General features: G+C 37.4%; 1 protein-coding gene across 1 annotated transcript in view; it reads left to right on the top strand.

Annotated features, from left to right (window-relative positions):
* The window catches only part of LOC104779302, a 2437-nt gene extending 1732 nt beyond the window's left edge, over nucleotides 1-705 (top strand). The window contains exon 2 of the mRNA XM_010503659.2: nucleotides 5-705. Within this exon, the coding sequence (XP_010501961.1) occupies nucleotides 5-513 (509 nt within the window). The 3' untranslated portion in view covers nucleotides 514-705. The remainder of the gene's footprint in view (nucleotides 1-4) is intronic.

Here is a 1320-nt window from a genome sequence, read left to right as displayed (position 1 = left end):
TGGCTAAACGCACACGAGCAGTACAGAGACTATTACGCCGCACTATACGTCAAAGAAAGCTGGGGAAACCTCTTGTCTCTACTCACCAACAAAGCTCAACCCACTTCTTCATCATCATCTGCTGTGAAAAGAAAACGAGTCCGTGAGTCAATCAAACGAACATTACAAGACTTTTCAAAAGGTTTTGATGATATCTATACAAAGCAATCAAATTGGGTAGTTGAGGATGACAAGTTGAGATGGAAGATATGTCAAGCAATGGTAAGAACGGTTGTGCCAAGATACAAGAGCTACCTACAAAGTTACATAATGCTTCTAGCCGAAGAAGATCCTACGAGTGATAGTACTAAGCATTTGTATTACACTCCAAAGGGTTTAGAGATGAAGCTGACGACAATGTTTCAAAGGAGAGAAGAAGAAACAGAGAAGAGAAACCAGTATTCTAACTTTGTGAACAGAGTGATGGACTTGGGGATTAATCAGAATTCTCACTCGACATTAGAAGCTATATGATGTCCTCAGACAAGACAGCGAAACTACACTCATTTCTTGGTATAACTTAGCTTAACTTAAAAGAGTTGTGTAATGTATTTGTGTATTGTGACATACAAAAAAAGGTATAAATGTGGAATTGTGAATGATTAGTGATACTAAATCCAAAAAATTACAATAGTAACTCTAACGAATTAGATCATTTCACCAAAAGCCGTCGTCTCATTGTCAAACCAAATGGAAAGTTTCAAAATTTGCAACTTTCCAAGAAAAAGATTTGCAACTTGAAAAGAGCGAACCTTTGTTGAGAGGCAAGAACGGACGAGAGTGTTCCTGGTCGAGGGTAAAGGTGAACAGAGTTCTAACGGACGAAAGGTTCGTGATTTTAGCCTCAAAAATCTCCGGCGGAAAGGGATTGTGATGGTTGCAGTCAACGACGGCTCCGACCGACGACTAGATCACCGTGAAATCATATAGAGAAGAGTGGCAGGCAGCAAAAAGCAGAAGGGCCACTTATGGGCCATGTTGTCTATTCATAGAGTGGGCTTTATAAGAGTTGGATGGATGGATCTCATTAGTTCGTTCATAAGACCATGAAGCTCGAATCATATTTATGATTAGCTTGGCAAAATTTGCCTTATTAACACAACGACGACAGTTAAACATAAATCACTAAACTTTTTCGTCTTTATCGACTGCTAACATATTTAATTTCTGAGCAAAGTGTTTCGAATAACATATTAAAGAAAGAGCTTTTTTTATAGTGTGTATATAAAGACGATTTCATCATTATATTTATCATCCTTAATTTTTTTTTTTTTTTTTTTT

Source organism: Camelina sativa, chromosome 3 (assembly GCF_000633955.1).
Source record: "Camelina sativa cultivar DH55 chromosome 3, Cs, whole genome shotgun sequence".
Lineage (NCBI taxonomy): Eukaryota > Viridiplantae > Streptophyta > Magnoliopsida > Brassicales > Brassicaceae > Camelina > Camelina sativa.
This window is presented reverse-complemented; position numbering and strand designations above follow the sequence as displayed.